The following is a 26,278-nucleotide window of genomic DNA, read 5'->3' on the forward strand; positions in this document are numbered from 1 at the left end:
GCACAACTGGCAGTCTTCATTTCACCAGCACCGAGGAAAGGAGAATGGTGGGGGAGGATGGCACCTGTCATCAGCGTTGGGACAAAACTAGTCTGGGATTTGGCTTGGATTCCCCTTCTGCCGCTTACTAATATGTCTGCCTCTCGGAAAGCAGTCGCCAACCACAAGGAGAGGAAGCAGCGGCAGCAGCAGAAGAAGAAGAGCTACGGGTAGCAGAACTCCTCATCCTGTACTCGTCAAATGAAGCCGGGGGAGGAGGAAGAGATGAGCTCAGACTGCAGCAGTGGGTGCCAGTCCGGTTGGACTGCGTACTTGGAGGATGAGGAGGAGGAGGAGGAGGAGGAGGACCTGTCCATGGTCTCTGACGCATCCTCTGGTCCACCGCAATTGCGCGAAGAGGATGAGCAGCGATGCCGCTGCCAACGCAAATCCAACCTCTGCGTTGGGAAGATTGGCTGCCTCTGCCCCGTCTCAGCTCCAGCTGCTGCTGCTGCCATGGCCAGAGATGGTTGCAAGAAGAGGAGAGTCGGAGAGGAGCAACACATCGAGCACTCCTCTGTTTTGGTTGACACTGCCACCTCCCCTCTCTTCGGCTATTCCAAGGCATGTTTCGGTGCTGCACTCTACTTCTGTAATCTTGGATACTCTCATGGAACCACTTCTATTGCAGGCTCGCTTCAAAGACAACAACTACTGCTACTACCAAATGAAGCCCATCAATGCTTTGGACTTCACTCGGAGCTTCTCATCTGCTCATATTGAGGTGCACTTCTGGTTCTTCTCCTGGCTCTTCTTCTTCTTCTTTGATCCTTATTTTGGTCATGTTGCATGGCATCTTGCAGGAGAGTTCTGCGCTGCAGAAGCAAATAGGCTACCTTCAATCCTATACTCCTCTAAAGCCAACCTCAGCAAGACCAGTTAAGCTGCTGATACACACTTATCCTTTTCATCTCTCTCTCCTAAATAATTTGTTTTCTGACCACCACAGGTATCAAGGAAAGAAAGGAAAACAATTTGGTGACCAGTCTCATATCACTGTTCTCAGGAAGAAGAAGAAGGACTTGTATAGATATCGGAGAACTTTCCTTAGCTTTCTTTTGCTTATTTTACATGCTCTCTGGTGTTTTCTCTTCACCTGTCATTGCAATGGGAACAACCGGACAAAAAAGGGAAAAAAAATCATTTGTCTTCTGTTTTCACTTCTTTAATTACATATTTTGTCATGAATGAGGGTAACAAGATGAAGCTTGTGACTTGTGTTCAGTGGCTCCATGCTGAGCTCTAACCTGCTATTCTTGGAAGAAGCCACTCAGCTCTCCTCCATTCGCTTCCTCTGCCACATGCATATGGTGGCTGAGAAGAGAGCTGCACTCTGATGGACTCTCACTTTCTGTAGCAGGATAAGCAACTTGATGAGCATAATTGTGTTGAGTCACTGTTATGGAGAAAACAAAGCTGGATTCTTCCTGCTGCTGGATCTGCCATTTGTGTTGGATCAGAGGAAAACATACACATGGCAGGATGCGAAAGAGAATCCATTTGTGCTTTTGCAGTAGAAATACTAATCAAATCAAATCAACTTGTCACTTTTCCTTTCTCCAAAGAAAGAACTCACATCACTAGTTTTCTTACCTAGCAGAAGAGGCTTCAATTGGGAAATTAGTGGCTGTGATCTTGTGGATATAAAAGATGCCATAGAGCCAGATCGTGTCAAACACAAACACACCAAGCTGATGTCCATATCCGAAGTTTAAGCTTGAGATCTGTAAAGATTACATATAAATATATGGAGTCTTGTATCTATCAATTGATACATATTTTTCTGCATTAGTCTTGTAGCTATTTAGGGGGAGTCAGTCTCCTCTGCCTGCTGCTTTGCTCTTCTCATGAGTTGAATGAAAGAAAACAATCAACACAAATGAGCAGCATTTCCTCAAGCATATCAAATGGCTGCTGCCTCACTGCAGTCCATATTAGATGAGAGAATCTGAAGAGGATGAAGTCAACATCCCCTTTAGCGTCACTGACATGTGCTCCAATCTCCATGGCACTGCTCTTCCCAGCATATCCAGAGATTGCTCTACCTTCATAAATATTTTTCTCATCTTGGTCAAATGCCTGATGCCTTGACAGGGACATGAGAAGGATTTAGAACCAGATGCTCTGGATGTCCCAAAACCAGCACAAAACAACAAGCCTGCACTGGCACACACACACAAATGCTCCCATGTCCCACATGCCAACGTGTGTTTTTGGCACTACATTTCTTCTTCTTCTTCTTCTTCTTCTTCTTCTTCTTCTTGATTGTAACAGGCTCTAAGTGCAATGAACTCCCCCAAAACAAGAGAAGAACCACATGAGACCACAAGTCTGACACTAATTAATATGCTACCTTGGTACCCCCAATCTCCTTTGCAGTATATGCAAGTGGACAGGCTCCTTGATGTAGGTTATATAGGGTAAAACCTTAGCTGAGACTTCTTTAACATCATTTGTAAATATCATCAGCAAAAGCACAGACAACTCATGATTCTCCTGTGCCTGAGAGGTGTGACATGATCTTTTACATGTCCTCCACAACCCCTTTTATAAAGTCTCAAAGATGATGATCCAACCAGTCACTAGCAAATTCAAATGTTTAGACTTCACACAAATTCAAATCTGAAATGAACAGGATTGATTGCTGGTCACAACAAAACGTTTAAAGGTTCAGATTCAAACACAAGAGCTGTAGCCTTTCAGTTTTGAATGAGAAACAGCAAGAGATGCATCATTAGGCCGCATGCCTTCACTTCATCCACTTCCTGTATCTACACAATCATACATCATTCTTCAGTAAGCTGAGGCCTGCTGCGGGCTGCTGATAAGGTGGACTGTATACCTGAGGAGTTCTCAGGCCATTGTCTCTATCAAGAAACCTTCACGTTTCCAACCCTTCCACATCTTCCTCTCTGCACCTGATGTTGAAAATTCTTGCATTCTGTGTATGGTGGTCAATGCATGAATTAAGAATCAAGCAGCAAGCCATGGGTTGTCATCCCTCATACTGTCTCAACAACCAGCACTGGGGCCATCTCCTTGTACAAGACATTGCTCAGGAAGGAGCACTTCAATGCCAAGCATGTGGAGTTCATCAATACAGCAGCACACCTGGGACTATCTCAGCTGCCCTTTCCTCTGCCGCATCAACATCTATTAGCTCTCCTGCAGTCTTGCAATGCACGGATCTCTTCAGTGCCAACACTTGCTGGATGCAGAAGCACTTGGAAGTCAAACCAACTAATATGATTCCAATCATCTACAATTACCTTTGCTGGTGCTTCCAAGGAACATGATTCAAAGAATGAAAATGAAGATCCCCAAGCACATCATATATTGTAATGGTGGAAGAAAAGTAAAGCCATGTGCCAGAAAATTCAAGATTGAATGAGTTCCTCTGAGAGATTTCATGAGTGTTGAAGCCAAACTTGCACATGCAATGGAATCAAAGTATCCAAAAATATTGGCTTGAATGCAAAACCTATTCAAGCATACAGAAATTTAAGCAGTATAATAAACAGCCGAAGACCCACTAGTATTAATGGATCTCAAACAAGAGCTTGTGCGTGCATGTTACAGGTACCTGATCACATTAAGTGCTCTTGAAAGTGCCTGCCAACCACTAAACATATGTGACGAATTCAACTTTGAAATGCAAATGGTTGTTTGGAAGCAACTTTACCTACTGAAATGATACATAGACTTACTCCTCTTTGTTACTCTGCAACACCATCTTCTCTGAACTCACTCATTTTTAGTCCCATCATCTGCTAAACAAATGTAATGAGAACATCTCTAACATGCGCATTTTTGTCATGGAAACATATCAAACATGTTCAATTGGGTTTCGAGCTTCTTCACCACCGAACCTGATGGACTTGACCACCATCCATGGGCTTCAAATTCAACACGGCTTTGACACGCCTCTTCTTCTTCTGATGGGGTTCAAGGGAGAAGCTGACTCACCTAGAGAAAATAGATGGAGATGCCATTCACTGCATTGCAGCCTCAAAGGTCAGATACCGATGATGTTCCTGTCGACAACAATGACATTTTACAACAGCAACAACCATCTTGAGAGCTCCGGCATGGGGGAGCCGGCGATGGCACTCTCCAAGACCCGCAGCAGCAGCAGCAGCAGCCGCAGCAGGGGTGTGTGAATGAGGCGACATCTAATGGGCCGAATAGGCTAATAATTTGGGCATAATAAGGCCCGTTTAAACTGTTCGATGTATCGATCGGGTTCGGGTTGTTTTTTTTCTTCACCCGCAAGTGCGTCAATTCGGGTTAACGGGTCAAATAGATTAAATGCCATTAGAAATACACATTTTTACTAAAATACCATGCTGGTCAAAGCAGTATAGTGTCCGTATTAATTTGGAGTCGAGGCTAGTCCGAGAAATATTTATAGGAAGAGAGGGCTAATTCCGGAAAACGAGCGCCCAATTCACTCGATCCCCAAACCTAAAGAAACGTCGGCTCTCTCCCGTCCTCTTTTGTCCGGCAGACGGCGCCGACGGCATCTCTCCTCTTTCTCCCCGTTGAAGAAGTTCTTCGAGGCCTTCCTTTGCTCTCCAAATCGTAAGCTTCGTCTCTCGATCGATCTGTTTGTAGTTGTTTGAGCCCTTTCAGTGGATCTCTTGCTAACCGTTACATCTTCGCAATCAATTTTCGAGAAGGCATTTCTTTTCGATCAGATCTGGATTTGGTTTTCGCAGATCTGGTGACGGGCAAACGGAATCTAGGCCCAATCGTCTTTTGCGTTGGTGAATTGCCCAACCGTTCGACGATCTGTGGTTTCCACGGTTCCGTTCATCCGATCACTTTTCCTATGTTTGTTTGACGTAGTTACTTGTGGTTCTAATGACGCGTAAATCCCTTACTGTTCAAATCGCCTTGGCTAAGTGCAGATTGCATTCATTGGCTTGTTGCGATCATAAGTTTTTGTTCGCTGATCTGATGCAAGAGTTAATATTGATTAGTTCCTGAAATTTTTGGACTTTTTTACAACAGTTATTAATATTGGCCTGATCTGGATTTGTGCAATGATTGATCTGTTCATGTTCTATTTGTGTAGCTCTATAGTTCTTTCCGTTGACTGGCTTATTTCAGTGCATATATCTTTCTCCTGTAATTAGCATATCAAAAATTCAATGCATGGCGCATATTGCCTCTCTTGTCCTTTTTGTTTTTCACATGTCAAATTGTTGCTAAATATTAGTTATATAGTACAATTTTATACACATGAAAATGTAATATTGTGTTGTTTTACTAAGTTGAAATTGTATACATCTGATTTTGGATAAAAAGGAGGAATGCCTACATTTTGAATTTGGTTTGCTTGCACAATTTTGTACCAACAATATTGTTCCTATAGGACTTCTGAATGCTTAAGAAACATGGAAAGATAAAAAGTACTCATTTCCAAATTGTTACATCTGGTCTTGGATAATCGGAATAACATAATAGTTACATTAGATTGAGCTGAAAGGGCTCCCTATGGTTCGAATTTGATTCGATCAGACACTTTCATACATTATTGTTTTGTTCCCAACAGAGAATTTGCAAGAGAAATACAGGACTGGAACAATGCCTTCGCAGAAAATAGAGACGGGTCACCAGGATGTGGTCCATGATGTGGCGATGGACTACTATGGCAAGCGCCTGGCTACGGCATCTTCGGATATGACGATCAAGATTGTTGGTGTGAGTGGTTCTTCGCACCAGCACCTTGCCACACTGAGTGGCCACCATGGGCCAGTCTGGCAAGTTGCATGGGCACATCCCAAGTTCGGGTCTATGATTGCGTCTTGCAGCTATGATGGCCGGGTGATCATATGGAAGGAAGGGAGCAAACCCGATGAGTGGATTCAGGCACATGTTTTCACCGAGCACAAGAGCTCTGTTAACTCTATTGCATGGGCGCCTCATGAGCTCGGCCTCTGCTTGGCTTGTGGTTCCTCAGACGGAAACATTTCAGTCTTTACTGCACGAACTGATGGTGGCTGGGACACTACGAGGATCGATCAGGCGCATCCAGTGGGTGTGACTTCGGTCACATGGGCTCCAGCTTTGGCCCCAGGTGTCCTTGTTGGTTCAGGACAGCTTGATCCTGTGCAGAAGCTTGCTTCCGGTGGCTGTGATAACACTGTTAAAGTGTGGAAGTTTTACAATGGTAACTGGAAGATGGACTGTTTTCCGGCTCTCCAGATGCATTCCGACTGGGTCCGGGATGTAGCTTGGGCACCAAACTTGGGGCTTCCAAAATCTACTATCGCCAGTGCTTCACAGGATGGAACAGTCGTCATATGGACAGTGGCAAAGGAAGGAGATCAATGGGAGGGCAAAGTTTTGAATAACTTCAACGCCCCCGTTTGGAGAGTATCATGGTCACTCACCGGAAACATTTTAGCTGTAGCTGACGGGAACAATAATGTCACATTGTGGAAGGAAGCCGTGGATGGTGAGTGGCAGCAGGTGACGACGGTTGAGCCATGAGAGATCGACTCCAATTTGGATTTCTAGTCATGCCAAACAGTGTCGGCTACTTGTTCCATGCTTTATTTGTTGAAAGTTTCATCAGACTTTGTGTAGTTTCTTAAGTATGTGGTTCTTGAAAAGGTCTTATTCGGACTCGGTGATATGCTGTGATTCCTCTATTCCGACTGAAACAAAAAAGGATTTATTTCTTAGATTATCAGACAATTTATTAGTACTTGGTCTTGTGCTTTTCTTTTCTCATTTGCATATTGCACTGGCATCAGATCACAATGCATGACTAGCAAGTGTTGAAGTGGGTGATTGATGATGGTAGTCGATACATACAATCTTGTGGTATCGGTTGTGTTCTGCTTAAGGTTTTCTGAACTTTGGGGTGTGTTGTTTTCATCCCATTTGAGCTTTATATTTTTGTAAAGGGTAAATGATGAATACGGAATTTGAAATCTATTGTTGTTATTATTATTTATCATTTACATGTAGTTTGCAAATAGTATATGTGCCTTATAATTATTATGTTATATATATATATATTAATTTTCTAAACTTGAATAAAAAGGAATAAACATGAAATTACTAATTTTGAAGGGATACATGCAATACATAAGAAGGTAGGTACAGATCAACAAGAAAATTCAAGAAATCATGTGGCGTTAACAGATGGTGAATGAGAGAATGATGGATGGCATGGGTTTCCTTCCTTCATTCTGGATTCCTAATTATGCGCTGCAGAACCACCGTTCTGGCTCTCCTGATGTCCCTGCTGCATCCGTCGGCCTGCTCCCCCACCTCCTCCACGCTCCTCATGAACACCTCCACCTTCTTCTTGATCTCCTCCATCGCAATGCTCACCGCCTGTGCGTCCTCCATGGCGAACTCTGCATCAGCCAGCAGCGAGGCCATCTCCATCTCCACCTTGTCGATGAGCACCCGAATGCTCTCCATGTCCTTGATGGCGACGTAGGTGCCCACCTGCATCGACCTCAGCACTTCCCGCTGCCCCTTCACCGCATTCTGGTAGTCGTGCAGCAACGAGTCGATCCATTTGCCCATCGACCCGATCGGGATCGACGCGGCGGCGGCCAGGGCCGCGGCGACCGGAGGCGCGGCCACCGCGGCCGCCACCACCGAACAGATCAGGACGGCCGCGAAGGTGGCCGCGAAGATTGTGCTCGACACGCGCCGCCATGCCTTGATGGACCTTAGCTGCTTGTCCAGCTTGTTCTTCCTCTGCTGCAGCTTCTCCAGCATCAGCAGCTGCTGCCCGTGGACGGACTGGAAGACCTGGAAGAACTCCTCGGTGAAGGGATCGCCGGCTGCCTTGAATAGCCGCAGCTCCTCCAGTGTCCTCGAGTACTTCTTCTTGGCGTCCTTTTGGGGTTCGGGTTCGGGTTCGGCTTCCTCCTCGGCGAAGTGCTGCAGGGCGACTTGGATGATCAGTTGGCCATCGCGGGCTTTCTTGAGGCACTTCTCGAGGGCGGCGCAGAAGTCGAGGGTGTGCAGGCTGTTCTCGAAGTAGTCCTCGACGAGGCCGAACAGCTCGGGGGTCTTCCAGATGTCGCTTTTGCACTCCAGGATGACCTTCACCACCTCCTGGTTCATCTCGAGGAGGCAGCCGGTGATCTCGCGGAGGGAGTCGAGGGAGAGGGAGCGGACCTCGACGCCGAGGGCGAGGGAGGAGATGACGCGGCTGGTACACCGCTGCAGCGTGGAGTCGAAGCCCTGCAGCTCGGGGTCGAGGCGGCAGGCGGCCTCGTAGGAGCTCAGCTCCGCCACGTACCGGATGTCGGCCTTGCCGCCTCCGCCGCCGCCGTCGTCCAAGAGGACCGACGGCGTGTCGGGCCTCTTGCTGTGGTGAGCGCCCATCAAAGTCGAGTTTTTTCCCGATTAAAAGCGTTAAAAGTGGAGGAAGAAGGAGAGACGATCAGCAGAAATCAAATGCAGGGGGAGGGAGAGGAAGAACAGAAAGATCAAATTTGGCTTCTCCTTCGAAGAACAAATCAAAGAAAACGAGGCGAGGGTCTATGGACTCTGAGGATGATAAGACGAGGCTATAAAGGAAGGAGAGACGAAGAGAGAAATGGGTGTTCTTTGACAGGACTAAAACCAGAAGAGAACGAAACTCGATGGGCCTTCGAGGTGTTCATATAGGAAAGAAGAAAGAAAGCAGAGCAATGTGGGAAGCCGGGGACGTGTTAACGACACAAAACATTGCCGAAGAGGCGAAGGGAAGAGGAAGCGTGTCAGTTTTGTGGACACTTCTGTACGCATGAGAAACGAGGAAAGAAGAGGAAGGCGTTGGGCAAATGGAGCTCTTGGGAAGCAACTCCTCTCTCTCTCTCTCTCTCTCTCTCTCATTGGCCACAGCACTACTGCCTGTAATAACATCATCAGAATCATTTGATAGTAGTATTAGAACAGTTCAAACAAGGTTACGTAGCAGCTCTGCATGCATGATGAACCTGTCCCTGTTGTCCCATTTCTGACTGTTGTTGTAGAGTTCTCACTAAAACAAGACTGATAAAATATTAAAGTTCAATGCATGCATGATTAGTTTCATGTATATGATCTCAGCTGCATGGGATTACCAGATGAGCCAACTTTAGACATTCTATTAAGCAACAACAGAGTTTTGTGTGTGTGGATATAAGCAACGAATCTCCACTAGAGATGTTTGCTCGCCTGTTGACAACATCCTACTAATTATTGGATACTGATAACTTGCATCAACCTGGTCAATTGCTATTTAGGTCACATGTACCTTATGAGAATTTTCAACCTTTTTTTTTCATATATACATATTATATATTGTACATGTGATAATTCAATATTTTATCATCATTTATACTGGAATACAAAAGCCGACAAAGTATTAAGCTCATACGATTTTATATTTTTGGGACGAATCCCAAAAAATATGTTTGAGAATAAGAATGATACTAGAAACTTATAAATCTTTGGTTTTCCTACTCCTTAATCAAAACTAAATGTTCTTATCAATAATATTCAAATTTAACTTCAAAGCTAATTTTTTTTAATTTCTAAAAAAAATACTCCTCTGATTAGATATTTATTAAACTATTAAATATATATATATATTTATATCATTTATTAAGCTGGAGGTTATGAAATCACCGAACCTTTGACCGGTTCGTCCCGGACCAGACTACCCAGGGAGGTTCGATGGCGGAGCTGATACCACGCGTGCTCCTCCTCCTCCTCCTCCTCCTCCTCCGCGTGATAATTATAGCGAATCTTCCGAGGATTTAGCAGGCCGTCGGATCGCTTTATCATCGCCGGTGCGATGTCGTTCCAAGAAGCTGCGTTTTAGAAGGAAAGAGTTGACGTCACGTAAAGACCAACCAATTAGCCTCGACGATGTTTACCTGCTTCGGAACGACGAAAGTGAATCGGCCTAGTGTTTCGCCATCAGCAATTGCAAGATGAGTCGGTTTGGTCGTGGAGGCATCATCATCATCATCATCATCATCTTGGGATGCCTGCATGAGAAACGTGAGATATCAACACCAAATCTCATCAATTTCGTACAAGCAAAGAGTTGAAAGAGAAAACAGCCAAAAAGATTGGCTGGACGACGACGACGACGACGACAGTGATTTGATTGTGATGAGACAGCTCATCAGAATCTACAAATATGCCCACGGCCAACAAGCAAAGATGTCGTCTATGGTTTCGATGCCATATTTGTTTGGCATGAAGACCGAAGTCAAATCGTATTAAGGAATTCCAAGTTCCACTGCGCATAAACAATCATACCACCCACTTCCAAATCATCCAAATTTGGCAATTGCTCATCTGAATAAGAAACCAAATGATAGGCTTTCGACAAAAGTAAAGTCCAATCATAAATGTTTTGTCACGTAGCAGAAACAAACCTGAGTAGAACAATCCTCATGCACTGCATCATCCTTTTTCTCGACGCCTCTTCATCCTCTCTTGCCCTAGTGCTACACACCATATATGATCTCTGCACTGGAGGTATAACACGAGGAGAATAGGAGTAAAATCATTTCAAGAAAAAAAAGTTATTAAACATGAAACCAAAGAGACTCCTTTTTTTTTTCTATCAATGATGAAATCGCTTTAATGGAATCAAACAGGTACACAATGATCATAAACCTCCTGTCAAGTCACAGTCTTGGAGTTGGATGCTTTAATGCATACAACGTTCTCCTCCAATGCTTGCAAGACCATCAAGGTTCAGAAGAATCTACGTAGGATGGAGACACCTGATATCAAGGTTCAGAAACATCAGTGATACATCTTAACTCTGTAACATGGCATTAGTTCGGATGATCATATCATGTCCCACTGAACACATGAATCCAATCACAAGTTCAAAGAAAGTCTTCTCTCCCACCACTTGACCATTATTGACAACAAAAAAGCTTATGTAGCATTGCTGCCAACGCTCTTGTTATCGGATAAAAGGTTCATGTAATATTTTACTAGGAGGAAAATACATCATTTTCTAGTTTTTGCCAAGCGCTACCTCTTAACCCTGAACCCATAGAGTTGACATTTTTATGATCCCTAATGCTGACTCCAATTCAGTGAAGACAAGAATGTTGGCAAGTCCTAGATCCAATGGCCTTAAATAACTTAGATCTTTGAATAGTGCAACAACCAATTTGGGCATTAAATATGCTACCCAGAATTTCTTCAAGCCCACTCAATCTTAGACACAGGTTCACAAATCCATCACCGGCCGTCACATCTACTTGTTGTAGAGGTAAAAAATGGTGACTACGAAAAATCCCACCATCTGTCAGAAATAAAGAAAAAAAAAATTTATATGTGAGGCATACTTGCCATTTTCTACAATAGTTTCTTATACATCATACATGCATAAGATAAAAACTCTGGAATGGGACATAAAAGATGCAATGCCATGCATCGACAAAGTCATTTTTGCTAGCTGTGTTGTTAGCATTATTGTTCTGATTTGCTAAAAAGCAAAACAAAGAGTTACATAGGGAACTCACAGTTGAGAATGATGCTCCGTAGTATGGAAAAGCAGTTGTTATGAATCTCTCATACTCATTGTGCCGGAAAGGTTGGACAGGTATCTGCAAAAGAACAGTTTAAATTTGATTAGGTCTGTTTATCTATATTGGGAACAAAATATAATTAAATTTATCTACAAGCCTGATGTGGCTCTAGTAGCTTTTGCTCTCCACATAGCCCTACCCCTTATCAAAATATAATTAAATTTATCATAAAAAAAACTTTTCCTCTCCGCATAGCCCTACCCCTTATCAGAATAGTTAAAAAGTAAGTTCTGCAGGAACTGAATGACCCTATCAATAAAAAACCTAGCTGACAAAAGTCTGTGTTTGTTTACAGTGTTTCAAAACAAATTCCTGTTCACAAGTGCACAAGTGATCTAACTAGTTCATAGTCTAGTCCATCTGCCAATCAGAGCCACTATTTTCCATGGTACTGATCACAATCTTTGGGTCATTTAACCAAGTTATGTTTCTGATGCATAGGGAAAAGAGCTATAATCAATGCAGTGATTATACCACTGAATATAAAAGGAACCGCAATGTGACCCAAATCCAGTATCAGTGTAGAAAAGCACAACGTGACCCAAATCCAGACTATCCAGTATCAGTGTAAAAAACTACAGACTCTGAAGAAATCACACACATGTTTTGAAAGTGATAGGCTTGTGTATCCAAGATTTTGGTAATCCAGTAAGAAACTACCAACTACGGAGACATCACACACCTATTTTGAAAGTGATAGGCTTGTGTATCCAAGCTTTTGGTAATCCAGCTTAAACTGGAATACACCATAGACATCAGGAACCTTGAATGAAGTTGAATATAAGCCCTGCAACAAGAACCACAAGGATTTAGGAAACTGAAGTATTTACTGTCTGCAAGATATTTGAAGATCACGATTAGACAATTTTGAAACTGAAATGTACCTTCTGGTCAGTGGACAAGGTTTTCAATAAATAGGGGCTCATCATATAAAACTGAACTTGCACATCATCTGCTAGGTATGGTTCCCAGCTTGAACCAGACCATTCATAGATTTCAACAGAATATTCCTTCACCAAAATTTCATTTAGAAAAAATACGCAAGCAACAACCTGTTTATTATTCCCTATATTCATGCTCAGAACACCAACATTTGTGGCTACAAAACAATTACCAAATCATCATTAATCCGGTACATAGATGGCTCACTTGTTTCTCCAACTTTGTGATGGTGCAAATTAACAGCCTGCATATATACAGCAGTTGGCAATGAATGCTAACAATCTTAAATAAAAATAATTTCACTTCCATAACAATATTTAATAAAATCACATCAACTTTCCAACTACATGTTGATTTCATTCAGCAAATTACGAGTGAAAATCTGTGGACGGTGATTAACTAAGTTTCTAAAATCCTTCACCTTGAGATGGCCCCTTTCGTGGAAGACCCATTTGCTAATCTCTGAGACAAATTGTTCATTGCCAGACTTCTCATGCCTGTGACAGCAAGGCAAAGTTCCCCTTAGACAGTTTCTTAAATGTTTAAAAGTTAAAACTACCTTTGCAGCCAATTGATCCAACATTTTTCAAAATTCTCAGAAAGAAAACTTGCCAATCTATATAGAAAATTTACACAAGAAGGACCACATCTATCTAATGTTGCAATAAACATGGAAGAGGATCATCATGATCACATGTCCACAATCAGAAGTGGAGTCAGGTGTGGAGAAAAACTATATGAAGGGAAGCTATGTGAAAAGTTTCAACAGGTTTTCCTCACAATAGAATGATGTTGAATAAATAGTCTACAAATAGTTGTTTGAAATTTACGACTTCAAAGGAGAAAGTGTAGTGAGAGAGAAAGAGAGAGTTTCCTTTCCTCTTGACAGTATAACTATGACAGTGAGCAAACGACCAAACATTTTCAATAATAATGTTCTTTAGATAAGAAAGCCAGCAAAGGTTTTCATATACAAGTCTAAGTTAAATTGGAATTAGTTTAGTAACAAAACAGATAAGGAGTTGTACAAATAAAGAACACTTACTTGATAGAGCTTCCAGCTTGCTGCACACGAGATTTAAAAAAACTGATGCAACCAACATTAATTTGTTAGAATAAATTATAAGAACATTAGAACTAACAGACAGTGATTTACCGATTTCTGAACATATCTAAAGAACCAGTGATCAAAACACGAGCATTGTTTCTTGCCTGCGGATCAAATAAAAAAGGTAAGCAGAGATTAAACTAATCTCTCAAATAATAACAATATGTAAAATATATATTTTTGATTAAATTGCTAAATAAATTAATGCATAAGATATAATAAAGTGAGAATCAAGCATTAGATATTTGAAGCCGAAACATTTTTCTACTGAATGACAGCTTTTGGTGGTTGTGGTTCCTACCTCATGCATCGAGTTAGTTGTGTTGGATATATTCCTAATTGTGCTTAACATTGAAATACAAGTTCATAGATCTGCTGCCAGAGCAATCTTTTTCTATGTTGTTGTTTAGAGGAGTTCTAATTAACAAAAGCAGGGGAGAAGTTACAGAGAATTTAGTAGCATTAAGGATATTTGCTATTATTTCCCCAGAACAAAATAAACCTCAAAGGTCTACTGTAGAACTGGTAGTGGTTCATGGAAACATCCCAGATTACTTCTTTAGAGTTTAGGCAGAAAATGTGACATTGGTGCTCCAAAATGCAGTTTATGTTGACACATAACACATGGCCAGAGGCAATCATGACTTTGCAACACAAAAACCAGTCAATTTTTTGAAGTTATCTGACTTCACAATAACAATATTTGGCAGTGGTATTAATATACAATTGACTGCCAAATATGTACCAATTTCAGTAACTGCACAAGATCCTTCTTCTCATTACTTATTTTCAGTAAGAGTACCAATTTCCTAAGCCTCTTAACTTTTTCTTGTGACTTATTACATATGTCTTTATACAAGTATAACAGCATTCCATTCAAAAATAAATTCTGAAATCTGATAATAGCATTATTTATTATTTATTATTTATTATTTCAATTCATCCCTAAATCCAAACTGAATTATACATTATTAACAATTTTTCTAACTATTTATATCTGAACCAAATATGTAGCTGCATACTGTGTATACTACGTGTAGTTTTTTACTGCTTCAACACTGTAGCTCTTTCCAAATCATTGGGGCAATACCTTTCCGTTCATCCAAAACTACAGAAGATTTGAATATACTGCTAGAAATCACATGAACCTAGGTTACTATAACTACAAAATATACTGGCATAGCTTGGAGAAAATTTTGCTTCCAAAAAACTTAGATCAGAAAGAATGAATATAGCGAAAAAATATGACACCTGAATCTGTGAAAGTGATATAACATAATAGTTCAGTTACTCAGTACGCCATAGTTGGAGGACAAGTAATACATCAGTTAACAATAAACTGAAGCACATTACTACCTGCACTATAGAAACTAATGATGTTGCAGATCCTGTAAGTGAGGAAGGCCGTGAAAGCTTTGCCGATGGATTTGCAGAATATGCAGCAGGAGAGGCAGAAAGAACTTTCAACACCTGGAGCATACTTTCTGGCTCAGTAAATGGTAATTGCTATTAACAAGGTAAACTGACAAATAAAACCAGTGATATACTAAAGTCATTGAACTGGAATCAGCAAAAGAAAACAGGAAGATTTTACCAAGCTATTAGCAGCATGTAGTGAGTGGCCAATGCCTCGGAAGAGAACAAGACCCTGTGCAATAAAAAGTGTCAGAGACAGAGAACATAGTGAAGAATAATGATGTTAAGTAATTAAAAAAGAAGCAGCCAGCTGGTCATTGATTAATAATGGGCAATAAGCTATATTACGCACTATTTTAGTGTCTTAGAGCATCTTACAAAGCAAACACATCATTATATCATCCACCATCACAAAAGAAATTATACCACAGGCTCAAGAGGAAATCTGAAGATGGACCACCAGCTGGAAAGCAACCTTCACCGAGGAACTTCACTGGACTGCATGGAATTTCATAATGCATTTTGCCATCTGCATGTCTTAACTGAGCCTTCCCATGAGGCTTGAGGAGAAAAAAGACCTATTAATGCACAATGTTGACTTAGTGTAATCTGATAGTATGCTAGTAGCTTTAAACTTCTTTGTATTATCTCATGAGTTTTACTATAATTTCTTATTGTAAACTTCTTCATCCCTCAAAAAAGATTCCTCCTACCAGCAAAAACATACCATATGATGACCATCCAAATCTTTATATGCCTTCGGTGGGCACTGACCATCAGGTCCTACCCAAAAATCCCAAGGACAAGCATCTAACATGGATTTGTAGATGTACATGTGGAGACTGGGGAATACATCAGAAACATGGTTTTGAATTTAGGATCATGGTTCAGGGTTGAGGGTTTAGGCATCTAACATATTCTTTTGCTGAATTGTTGGGTATATGTTGAACTAAATCAGAAACAATTGTGCTAAATGTTTGGCAAACACAGAACTAAAACATGTTCACATATTTTGGAAAAGGTCTGCAAACAAGAGATCCAATTTGCCAATCTAATTTCTCCTCACCATCTTGTTGGACATAGACCAAAAAAACACCAAATATCCAAACTTTCTCAACAGAACAAATATTTTGTTTTTATAAATTTTTATAGTAGACAGCTTCTAGTACTAAAATGTTGGAATCTTATACAAGTACTTTCTGAAAGTAATAAAAAAAAAGACTATCAAACATGTGTTTTACTAGTATTATACTTTTTACTTTTTACTAGTACAAAAACACAAAAGATAAGCAATGTTGCTGGGCACCATAATTTTTTTTTTGTATGTCGACTTGATTATTGAATTATTTCTATGATGGATTCCAGAAGAATGATATTTGACTTGGATTTTCTTTGATTTTTTTTTAACCATATATTGCTCATGCTTGTTCTTGTAGTTTGAATCATGTACTGTGATCACAGGGACAAAACATCATCATAAGTCCAGATGAGGTGCACCTATGCATCTGGAGCACAATGGTTAAGGTGAGATATTTGTATTGTGATACCAAAATAATATATTAGACAAATTAAGATCTCAATAGCAACAACTGCATCTACTAATGCTTAATGTTTCAAACTTTGAACGGCGAAAAGAGGGCTAAAGTAATTTATCAAGGTGCACAGATTTGGACAATACAGATAGAGAAGGATACGGAAAAAAAAGTATAGCAGGAAATTTATTTAATCACTTATAAAATATATCTAAAGAGGATTGTCAAATGTGACTGGGGATTTAATTTGAGGTACTCACAGGAAACAAAATGAAAAAATTGTGACAAAAGATTTTAATAAGCATACTATAAAAGGCTTAAGATTTAAATAGAACAAACAGAAGGTGCATTCCAAAGTTACTAACAAAAGGTGATGAAATGCAGCCTTTTATGTAGCCCTCTTATCAGTGTTGTGTGCCTCATCACCAAAAACAAATGAAACGCTTCCGAGATCTTAGTATCATTTAGTCAAGAAGTCAAGATATATTGCTTCCTTTTCATCATCTAAAACTGAAAACAGAATGTCCAAATACCCACACAAGGAGAGAAACAAACTATTTTACCTCGATCATCCTGTCACCCAGAATCACATCGGACTTGATGAAATCATCAGAAGAAATCAACGTATGGTCACCTTCTGTCTCAGAGACTGCATAGCTAGTGTGATCAATAACCATGGCAGTGGCGTCCTGAACAGAAATCAAGATATAGATGACCAAACAAAAAGAAGTACCTCATGTTCATGTGTGTGTCAACTTGCCTCATCGAAATCGACCCCACAGTCGGTCGCGATCTCCCGCATCAAGTCGGAAGCAGAGGAGTCTGCCGCCAAAATCAAATCATGCCCCGCGTCAACGAAATCCAGAACCGCCGCTAGGTCCAGCGATCCACCAAAACCTACACAGATTTCAAAAATTTTACGCAATTCGCCTCGCATCTGATGCCAAAGATGAAGAAAAATTGTAGTGCTTGACCAAAAATCAAACAGAGTGAGGGTTATTTACGTTGGACGGACGGTGAGAAGAGGATGAGGCCGTCGTAGAGGTACTGCCCGTACCGGCGGAGCACGCGAGAGACGGGTCATCGGTGAGCTTGAAGTCGGGCTCGTACCCTCGGGACCGGAGGGAGGAGAAGAATCGGGAGTGGGAGGACCGGACAGCAAGGTCGTCGACCAGGACGAGGAGCCGCCGATCTGTAAGACGGTCAGCGGAGAAGGCGTCGCAAGGAAGGCAGAGTCTGGAGGCCAAGAGGACGAGGACGATGGCAGAGAGGGGGGCGGGGTAAAGCTTCGCCATTGCCGCCGGCTGCCACTAGGGTTCTGCGGAGGCGACGGGAAACGGAAGACTCGCCAAAAACCGGTCGTCAGTTACGAACCGGACGGCTCGGAAATCGGCTGGTTTCTTTCACACAGCAAACATCAATTGACGCGACTGAGGTGTACGGCCGTGATACGCCGTCTATCGCTATCAGGGTATTGATGTATATATGCAGCTTCTGCAGGGATATATTTGGTAAACTAAACTTTAGATATATGCAATTTTGCTTATTTGATGAAAGAAATTTCACTTATGAAAGCAACTCATAATCCTTAATAAAATTTCAATTCTGATACCAAAACAACTCCCTTTTTGGATTTTTTTTTCTAGAGGTATGTGTTTTTATATTTTTAATCTCAATTATAATATATTTCAAAATAAACATAAAAAATATTTTTAATTATTTAAAATTTATTCAAAAACATTTTAATAAAAATAAAATTCAAAAAGTTATTATTGTTTCTAAAAGCACTTATTATATGAGTTAATTTGTATACATTTAAATATTTTTAAATAGACTTCTAATGTTTTCATAAGCTTTCTAAAAACTCAAAATATGTAACATGTAAATCTTATTATATAAGATTATATCAATTCATCCTATGAACCAATTATTTTATGGAGGAATATTTCAGAAATTATGAGGAATAAAGGATTTTTTTTTTTTTGAAAACATGAAGAGAGGCACTGTCTTGTAAAAAAGTAATAAAACAAAAAAAAAAAGACTTTTGTGAAAACTTCATCCAATTGAATATGTGAAGAAATTAAACTTTTTTTTAACCAATTCTGTCCCCATATCAATTATAAATTCCAATTATCAACTAAAGATCTATTTGAATGTATTGGTGGTGGCATCAGTTTCCACTCCCTAAATCTGTAGCATTTCTTCTTCTCTTCTACCTGACAAGCATAAGCAGAGCAGACCAACAATCATAAAAAGGAAGACTGTGATTGATCTCCATGTTGACTTATTTGGAAGGAAGATGTTAGATTGCGCCACAATAATGATGCTAAAAGAGAGAATTGAAGCCAGTTGATGCTCCACATGTTTCTGCAAATGCCTCCGTTGTAATCCTCTCATGCAACAATAATTTTGTGCTAATCCATGGAAGAACTCCGAATAATTTCGTGCAACTCAGTGACTCCATACAGTTCTTCAGATGCCTCCGTTTGATCTTCTCATCCAACAACGAACAGACCTCCATTAATGGCCTCCGGAGCATCGACTAATCTTTTTCCTTTTGTGGGGGAATCGACCGGTTTAACGTTCTTCCAACCTGGGTAAAACGAAGAGAAATCTAAGCTCTCTCGAAAGAAGCATTTGAGAGAGCAGCTGAGTAGTCCGTGTCGATCTGTTTAATCTCCTTGCAATAAAAGAAGACCGCAGTTTTTCTTTCTCGTGAGCAGTCTTAGCAGACTCCTGCGTCCGAGGAGAGATAGAAGGAGAAGAGGCTGACCGTTTCGCCAAGTTCCTGCACTCGTCTCTCACCAAGGAGCTTTGCATGGCCAAAAAGATGGATTTTGGGAGGTGAAATGGAGAGGGAGGGGCTGGAACAGAGGGTGAACGAGGGAAAGATGCAATTTTGAGGCCGGGTGGTGGGTGGGGAGGGGGAGAGGAGAGGGAAGACTTCGGGAAGCGGGCGGCTACCGACGTGGAAGGAGAGGGAGAACAACAAGCGACGCCGCCAAGATTTTGACCGGGCTGTGACAGTAACGAGGTCCTCGAGGCCCTCTGCCGCGAGGCCGGGTGGGTCGTCAAAGACGACGGCACCACCTACCGCAAGGTCTCTATCTCTTCGCTCTTTTTTCCCCTTCTTTTCTTCTTCCTCTGGTCTCTCTTTTAAGCTGTTGGATTACAAGAGATCAGTAGTGGCCGTGAAGGTCGACAATCATCTGAGATCACACAAGTTGTGATTTTGTCGATGAAAATGAACTCAAATTCTGATCTTGACGAGCCTTCGTCTGGAATCATGCAAGATGGACTGATCTCATCCTTTACAGATCCTATTTAATGTGTTTTGTGAGTTCAATCTTTTTATTTGAAAGCTAATTTGTGTTCTATCTGTTACAAAATAGATCTTTAGTTATGTTTCTCCTCTGTGGTTGCTAGAGGTACTCATTCAAGCCAAAATCAAAGTTTGGATTCTCGAAGTTTGTGTCTCCACTGCCATAATTCTCTTTCACATCACTCCAAGTGTGTATCTCTTCTTTCCCACTCTCCATCTTGCTTTAGGGAGAAGAGAAAGTTGGAGATAATATCACTTGAAAGTAAACCTTGAGGTCATTTAAGCTGATGAATGTTTCATGAAACAGAAAGAAAACAAAAACATCTCATGTTAAAAGACAATTTCTGGGCTGATCAGAGATTTCAGAAACAAAAATAAAGGGAAAGCATTTTGATGCATTCACTGGGTTGAAGCTTCGTCTAACTCTTCTCTTCTCTCAATTCTCTGTACACCGAAGCTGATACAACATCTGAAGGTGATGAATCAGTTGGATCAAGCGGGTGGATCAACTTCCAGATGACAGCTCCAGCATCTCCAACCTACAACTTTGTCAACCCATTTGCCACTTCATCGAATGTGGTAACTTGTCCACGAGGAGAGGTGTCAGAGAGAGGGAAGGGAGGCAGGGAATTTGAATTCGGGAGGAGGAAAGTGAAGCCTAGGCATGGAGAGAGGATTCATAATGTCAGTTTGGATGATCTTGAGCTCCAATTGGGAACGCTAGGCATGGTGTCAAAGTGAAATATCTCAGGTGTTTGTTCTCTGTGATTCCTGGTTTCATCCTCATGCACTGAATGCTAAGTCTGCTGAGTTATCGATGTTTAGTTCACTTGCAAGAATTACTGAATTATGATGCATCGATACCGATTCTTTCGTTGCTTCGATCATGGTGTTCTGAATCAGTGGCAATTGCCGATGAGTCAAAAATCAGTGGCAATTGCCATTGATAAACCTTCGGAGTCACAAGAAATCGCAAAATGATGTCGCGATCGTATCGTATCGTATCGTATCTTAGTTGCTTCAAGTGGAGATGTGCCACTGCAGGATGTGGAACTTGAGGAAGCTACACTTGAGATGTCAATGTGCCAAAAACTGTAAACAAGATTGATTTCTCTATGGATCTAATCTCGATTACATCACATAATACATGAATGCTAGTCTTATCTTCTTCGTGGAAAGCTACATATTTCATTGCCTCAGATAAGCTTGCATTTGCTAATGTGAGTTCAGCTAGTAATGCTGTGAGGCTGTTTGTGACTGTAAATGGTTCCAAAAGTTTTGATACTTCAACACCAGATTGAGAACTGCTAGTGATTGATGCAACTTTCTTTTTTGTTTCATTAGATTTAGCAGTTTTAGAAAGCTGTGAAGGAAGTTGTAATTAGAAATGGTTTCCTCTGTTTCTGATCAATCCCGAAGCTTTTGTGGATGTCTGCATCAACAGGTAAGGCCTGCTTCAAGTGCACAATGTAGAATGGTGCTGAAGAGTCTTACTGATCATGACATGAAAAATCAATGTAAGAAACATATAGCTGAGATGGAAGCTGCAAGTCCACTTCATCGTCCATTTCAGTGTGCCCCCTGTCATCTCAACAAGTTAATACCTTCACAAAGCTCAGCAATTTGCAGTGCCATGGTGATCACTCTGGCAGTCCAGCTTCGAGAGAGGGGTCAAATGAAACAGTACTCTTCTTAGGAAAGAGAATTTACGATGGAAGCACATTCGAATGCTTCACTTCCCCCATGACAGCCATTTACAGGTTGGTAGCAAACACATCTCAGCTATCTGCTTCGCATTGAAATGGTCAGTTCTGATGCTATCCTTCACAGTGTCAGCAGTAGAATTTCTTGGAATGCAAGCAGCTGAAAGTTTGCTGCATGCAGTACCTGTTTAGAAGTAGAAATCACACTACTTGTTTCTCAAGGCATGTCGACTTCAAACACATCTGTGAAAGCAAGCTCTCGGAACTGAGATGTGACCGAGAAGAACCCGATTCTTAGGGAAAGAAGACAGCAGCAGCAGCAGCAGCAGCAGCAGCGCACCATCCATTTGTCCTTGTGTTGACATGGCCATAAGAAAAAGGCCAAGCGCGGCAACTGCAGCTCCGATTAAACTACTCCTCCCCACAAAACCACGGAAGTGACAGCTTGGAATCTGTGCAAAGCCTCCGACGCAAATGAGATCAGCTGATGGCCACGTTTCGATCCCACAATCCATGATCGCCATTCTTAATGCTTCTCTCATCGTGATTAAGCATAGAATCCATCGCCTGTTCATTAATTTATCCCTCCCATGGCCTCGACTTTGCTGCTAAGAATCTGCAGTAACAATAAAAAGGACACACACACTCTCTCTCTCTCTCTTTATCTCTCTACTTTGCGTGCGTTCCATGGTCCCCAACCAGCAAGCTCACCTTGCCTTGGTGATGGAGGTGGAGTTAGGGTTTAGGTGCAATCAGACAATGTAATCAAACACCTAAATCGGTTCTCCTCGACTTTGGCACCGATCCTCATCCCTAAAAAGTGGCATAAATCATGGCACAATTGGAGGAACTCCAAGAAAAAAAATGAATGATCATGATAAACCTTAAGATAAAAACATGTAAATATATGGATTTGATTACCAACAAGATATACTGGTGGTTAATTGTGTGTGTTTCCCGAGGAGCATGGGTTTTGTTTAGGATAAAGAATCGAGCAACTTGATGATGATGCTTGCAGGGGTAGGATTAGGTGCACTGATTGCTTTTGTTGGTAGCCATTGATGTGGTAATAAAGTTTGGACTTTGTGATTTGGTGGGTCATTATTCAATGTTTGATGCTTACTTTGGCATGGCATCCCAAAGTTGGAAATTGGGAAACAGTGACTACAGATGTCTGGGATAAGCATAACAAGCTTTGTTTAAGGACTTAACCCTCGGCAAAAATGAGGTGTTTGGGCTTTGCATGTGAAAGGGAATCCAATACAAAAAGCATCATGATATTTATTATACACTGCTACAATTCCTTCACACTCAATCAATCTTCTTCTTCTCTCTCTCAACACCAATGGCTCATCTTCTTGGAGCATGAAACTACTGTTCTCCATTTTGACCAGGAGCGTAGGTTACGTCCAGGCTCGAATGTAGTGAACAAGGAAAACGGGTATCGCTCTTGCATCGACCAATCAATAGATGGAGTTCTTCCAACAACATCATGAAGACAACTCGAGGGAAGTGTCCTCGAAGCTCCATCTTGGTCTCGCCCACTGACTGCATGCATGAGGGGGACGCACACAAGAGCAGTGCTTCATCGTGTCAGTCCGTCCACAAGGCAAAGAATGTGATGTAGAGGCCAACGGTGGGTTGACACATCGCCGCCTCCACCAACACCATTGCACCGATCGCTGCGACTTTTCTCCACCCGCAACATGGGGAGGCCACCACCAACATTCTTTTCATGGCATCGTCATCTTCTGATCCTTCGGGACCATCAAATCCAAGTCAAGAACAGTACCCAGCGTGTCGACCACTCCCACACCCTGGCTCATGCCGACACCATCAGCAACCACAAGAAAACAAAGGAAGAGCTGCAGTTGTACATTGCTTAGTCCCCGTAGAGTAAAGCGAAAACATCAATAAACGTGGCCAGCTGAAGTCCATATGAAGCAAGAGACAAGCATTTCCAAGGTTGCACGAAGCCAGCCCAGCAAAGGCAAAGGTTGTATTAGGTTGAGAGGATAAGAACTGCTCAAGGAGGCAGTGCTCGAAGTGGCAGAAAGGCAGAATGCCATGGAAAGTGTGTGGAGATATTAGGCTAAGAGGATAAGAATTGCTCGAAGTGGCAGAGCAGGGAAAGACAACAGCAAATAATGGTGGCTCGAGATAATAGATTTTAGAGGATAACAAGTGCAAAGAATGACGATGCAGGGAAGGAATTCAAAGGACGGTGACCAGAAATAATATGTGAAGAGGATAAGAACTGCTGAGAGAGGGAAAAGGGTACAGCCAACCTTCCCAGCTTTCCAGTCTCCTTTCTTGCGTTCGGTGCTGCATTGTCTCGATTCATTGCATGGAATCTACGTGCAGACTATTCTGCGCAATACACATGCCATGCGACGCCTCACGTAAGCTTTCCTACGTAATGTGACGCTGCTTCTTCATCCTCCATGCATGAGCTCCAACGAATCTCACCATCATCAAAGTCACAGTCACCATAATTAATGAAGGAATGGGATGCGAATCATCAAACACACAACACACACACACACAGAGGCTGCATGCAGCAGCGAGCATGGTTGTGGAGGCAGGAGGTGGCGACAAGTGGGGAGGGAGGTCCATTCCCAGCCATGGCGACAAGTGTTAAAAGCCTCCAAGGTGCTCCCCATGTGCCCTTCTCGAGTGCCCGTCGACTCCAAGTCTCCCCCCTACACCTTTTTCTCCGCCCCCATTGCATCTTTTAACTTATCTGCCAACCTGCTCCTTGTTCTTGGAGTTGGAACACCAGCTAGCTTCGGCTGTGTCTGTGATGGGGGTGGCCGAGCAAGCAGTCTTCGAGTTGTCATCTTAATCAATCACTTCTTTGTCATGTGATGGTGTTTAAAGAAACACTTTAGGACATGTTTGGGTACTTTGCCACCTACTTAATCTCCATCAAGATGAGCTGATCAACACGGCGCTATATGTTTCTTGGCATCATCATCACAATTACATTAACCAGTGCACTTGACTCCCACTTTGTCAAGCACTCTACTCACTTCAGCATCCTGCCTTCATCTAACCATTTCAACTTTCAGCTGCAATATTATCGTATCAGTCAAAACCATTAATATAGTATGAGTTTTACCAATTTAATTCAGCAAGAAGAGTGTCTTTGGCTACAAAGTATCAACTCCGTTTATAATACAAGGAAATCTAATAATCTGCCTATCTTAGGATAAGCATCTATCCATGTACTGCATTTGCATTTGACTGATTGATCCCAAACTTAAATCTCTAGTAGCTAAAGTTTGGATTGACTATTTAACCTCTTTTTTTTTTTTTCTCATATTTGACATTATAATGTTAAGGAATTCCATTTTATTTGCATGTTGATCATAAAATTTGCCAAAATTAATTTCAAACTTGAAAATAATTGGATGATGAACATGTTGAGGCACATATAAAAATCTCCCAAATCAAATCCAAGGATATCTCCGTTCAATATCTATGGACTCAAAAATTGAAGCTTACCTGACTTTAAAGGTGGTGTTGCCTTAATGTCGTTTACCATGAGGTCGTTGTAGCTTGGTTGGATCTCGAAGGCTCAAGCTTATCCAGAAAATCCATAAAGGGTCATGAGAGGACACTGGAGTGGGGAGCGGATCCGGTTAGCAAGATCCCAAGGTGTGCAGAAAACCTATAGCAAAATCTCGCCAAAGGCAGATTTAGTGTCATCCCAAGGTGTGTCTTAATCTCGTCGAGGTCCCTGCACAAGCAATCATTATCGATGGATGTTTCTGACCAAACTCACCCGATGATAAAATTAGTTGGAAGTGAAAATAATAGAGATGTTTGCCCCTTTAAGCTTTGGGGCTGGCTTTTATACCTACGCGATCAATGGAGTGCGGTTGGCGATTGGTCAAGGAGCCCCTCATGTAGTGTAGAGGCTCATTTATGTCGATGGTTGGAGAGCACACTTCTCTGAGGGAAGCGTTAGGGAAGGACAGTTGAGAGAGCATCGCTTGTTAGGACTGAAGCTTGTTTGGGATAAGCAATGAATGGTCTCCTATGCCAGGCATCCAGAGATAAGGAAATGGATTAATGCCCCATGCCAGCATCTAGAGGTGGCCCAGTTATCCCAGACATGTGTGCATGTTTTTTTGAAATCATGATTGACGATGGGAGACAGGTTGCTTACGATAGATAACTCATTCAAAAAAAGAAACTAAAGGAATAATTCTTGTTGTAAAAGATTAATGCACACTGCAACTGGTGTGTGTGGCATGAGTTCTTCACGCATGTCATCGCCCGGGTGAAAAGTGAATAATGTACTATTTACCTAATTATTTTTCCTATCAAAACGATTAAGAAAACATATAGGGAAAAGAAAAATTCCATGCTCGACACCTCATATAGGAAAACAATATAATGATAATATTATTAAAAATATTAGAACAGTAAAATTTCTGAAATTGCCCTTGTCGCATGATTTCTACGCACGACACGTTCGGAGCAGCTGCGCATCCGACACGTGAATCCGGGCCATATGGAGGGGTAATTTCGTCAACATGAGAGAGGGGCCCGCCTGGTGTTCTAGAAATGGCATTTATGTAGATTCTATCATGGTTTAGGGGCATTCGAGTTCGCCGTCTCTTACAAAAAGCCTCGAG

The 26,278-nt window shown here is 41.7% G+C and overlaps 3 protein-coding genes and 1 pseudogene across 3 annotated transcripts; 2 read left to right on the top strand and 2 right to left on the bottom strand.

Moving 5' to 3' along the window:
* Positions 1 to 49: 49 nt before the first annotated feature.
* On the top strand, positions 50 to 1,199 carry LOC103990595 (protein SOB FIVE-LIKE 5). Its single transcript, XM_009409789.3, has 4 exons — positions 50 to 603; positions 671 to 763; positions 843 to 917; positions 989 to 1,199. The coding sequence occupies exons 1-4, from the start codon at positions 241 to 243 to the stop codon at positions 1,019 to 1,021; spliced, it is 564 nt and encodes a 187-aa protein (XP_009408064.1). The 5' UTR covers positions 50 to 240; the 3' UTR covers positions 1,022 to 1,199.
* Positions 1,200 to 4,460: 3,261 nt separating this feature from the next.
* LOC135598831 (protein transport protein SEC13 homolog B-like) lies at positions 4,461 to 6,754 on the top strand. The gene is made up of 2 exons (XM_065093200.1): positions 4,461 to 4,620; positions 5,597 to 6,754. The coding sequence occupies exon 2, from the start codon at positions 5,629 to 5,631 to the stop codon at positions 6,535 to 6,537; it is 909 nt and encodes a 302-aa protein (XP_064949272.1). The 5' UTR covers positions 4,461 to 4,620; positions 5,597 to 5,628; the 3' UTR covers positions 6,538 to 6,754.
* A 335-nt stretch (positions 6,755 to 7,089) lies between these two features.
* Positions 7,090 to 11,630, bottom strand: LOC135598833 (UPF0496 protein 1-like). Its single transcript, XM_065093201.1, has 5 exons — positions 11,544 to 11,630; positions 10,678 to 10,787; positions 10,434 to 10,530; positions 9,924 to 10,037; positions 7,090 to 9,857 (listed from the first exon to the last, which is right to left on the bottom strand). Exon 5 carries the CDS (start codon positions 8,401 to 8,403, stop codon positions 7,240 to 7,242), a length of 1,164 nt encoding a protein of 387 aa, XP_064949273.1. The 5' UTR covers positions 8,404 to 9,857; positions 9,924 to 10,037; positions 10,434 to 10,530; positions 10,678 to 10,787; positions 11,544 to 11,630; the 3' UTR covers positions 7,090 to 7,239.
* LOC103990564 (dolichyl-diphosphooligosaccharide--protein glycosyltransferase 48 kDa subunit-like) lies at positions 10,794 to 17,998 on the bottom strand (annotated as a pseudogene).
* Between the last annotated feature and the right edge of the window lie 8,280 nt (positions 17,999 to 26,278).

This window comes from Musa acuminata, chromosome BXJ2-1 (genome assembly GCF_036884655.1).
Source record: "Musa acuminata AAA Group cultivar baxijiao chromosome BXJ2-1, Cavendish_Baxijiao_AAA, whole genome shotgun sequence".
NCBI classification, from domain to species: domain Eukaryota; kingdom Viridiplantae; phylum Streptophyta; class Magnoliopsida; order Zingiberales; family Musaceae; genus Musa; species Musa acuminata.

What these genes read in the sequence shown, in the direction of transcription:
- LOC103990595 (XM_009409789.3), top strand. Translation starts at nt 241, where the DNA reads ATGAAGCCGGGGGAGGAGGAAGAGATGAGCTCAGACTGCAGCAGTGGG. An exon ending in TCTCATCTGCTCATATTGAG is followed by an intron (nt 764 to 842) that starts GTGCACTTCTGG and finishes GGCATCTTGCAG; the next exon opens with GAGAGTTCTGCGCTGCAGAA. An exon ending in AGCCAACCTCAGCAAGACCA is followed by an intron (nt 918 to 988) that starts GTTAAGCTGCTG and finishes TGACCACCACAG; the next exon opens with GTATCAAGGAAAGAAAGGAA.
- LOC135598833 (XM_065093201.1), bottom strand. Translation starts at nt 8,403, where the DNA reads ATGGGCGCTCACCACAGCAAGAGGCCCGACACGCCGTCGGTCCTCTTG.
- LOC135598831 (XM_065093200.1), top strand. Translation starts at nt 5,629, where the DNA reads ATGCCTTCGCAGAAAATAGAGACGGGTCACCAGGATGTGGTCCATGAT.